This window comes from Temnothorax curvispinosus, unplaced genomic scaffold (assembly GCF_003070985.1).
Source record: "Temnothorax curvispinosus isolate PA1 unplaced genomic scaffold, ASM307098v1 QBEX01016999.1, whole genome shotgun sequence".
Classification (NCBI taxonomy): Eukaryota; Metazoa; Arthropoda; class Insecta; order Hymenoptera; family Formicidae; genus Temnothorax; species Temnothorax curvispinosus.
In genome coordinates this window covers 1-210 of record NW_020226779.1, presented here as the reverse complement: position 1 = coordinate 210, position 210 = coordinate 1, and the positions used below count along the sequence as shown (strand labels likewise).

Sequence of the window (210 nt, the reverse complement as noted above, 5' to 3'; positions counted from 1 at the left end):
TCGAACGTGATACCAATATGTAATTCCGCTCGATCCAACATTCTGTCCAAGTACTTGTCATATCTGTGAATTAAATTGTCAAAATTATTGCGTGCAGTTTTTAAATTAATTAAAAAATACAGAGATGGGTCGCAAAATATTCACATGGTAAAAATTTCGATGCTGCTTAGTTCAGTTCATAATATAGTATATTGTACAACTAGTGGGAAA

General features: G+C 31.9%; 1 protein-coding gene across 1 annotated transcript in view; it reads right to left on the bottom strand.

Annotated features, from left to right (window-relative positions):
* LOC112467170 (calcium uptake protein 3, mitochondrial-like) overlaps positions 1-85 on the bottom strand; it is a 1,091-nt gene extending 1,006 nt beyond the window's left edge. The window contains exon 1 of the mRNA XM_025035652.1: positions 20-85. Coding sequence (XP_024891420.1) covers positions 20-41 — 22 coding nt within the window. The 5' untranslated portion in view covers positions 42-85. The remainder of the gene's footprint in view (positions 1-19) is intronic.
* Positions 86-210: the final 125 nt, after the last annotated feature.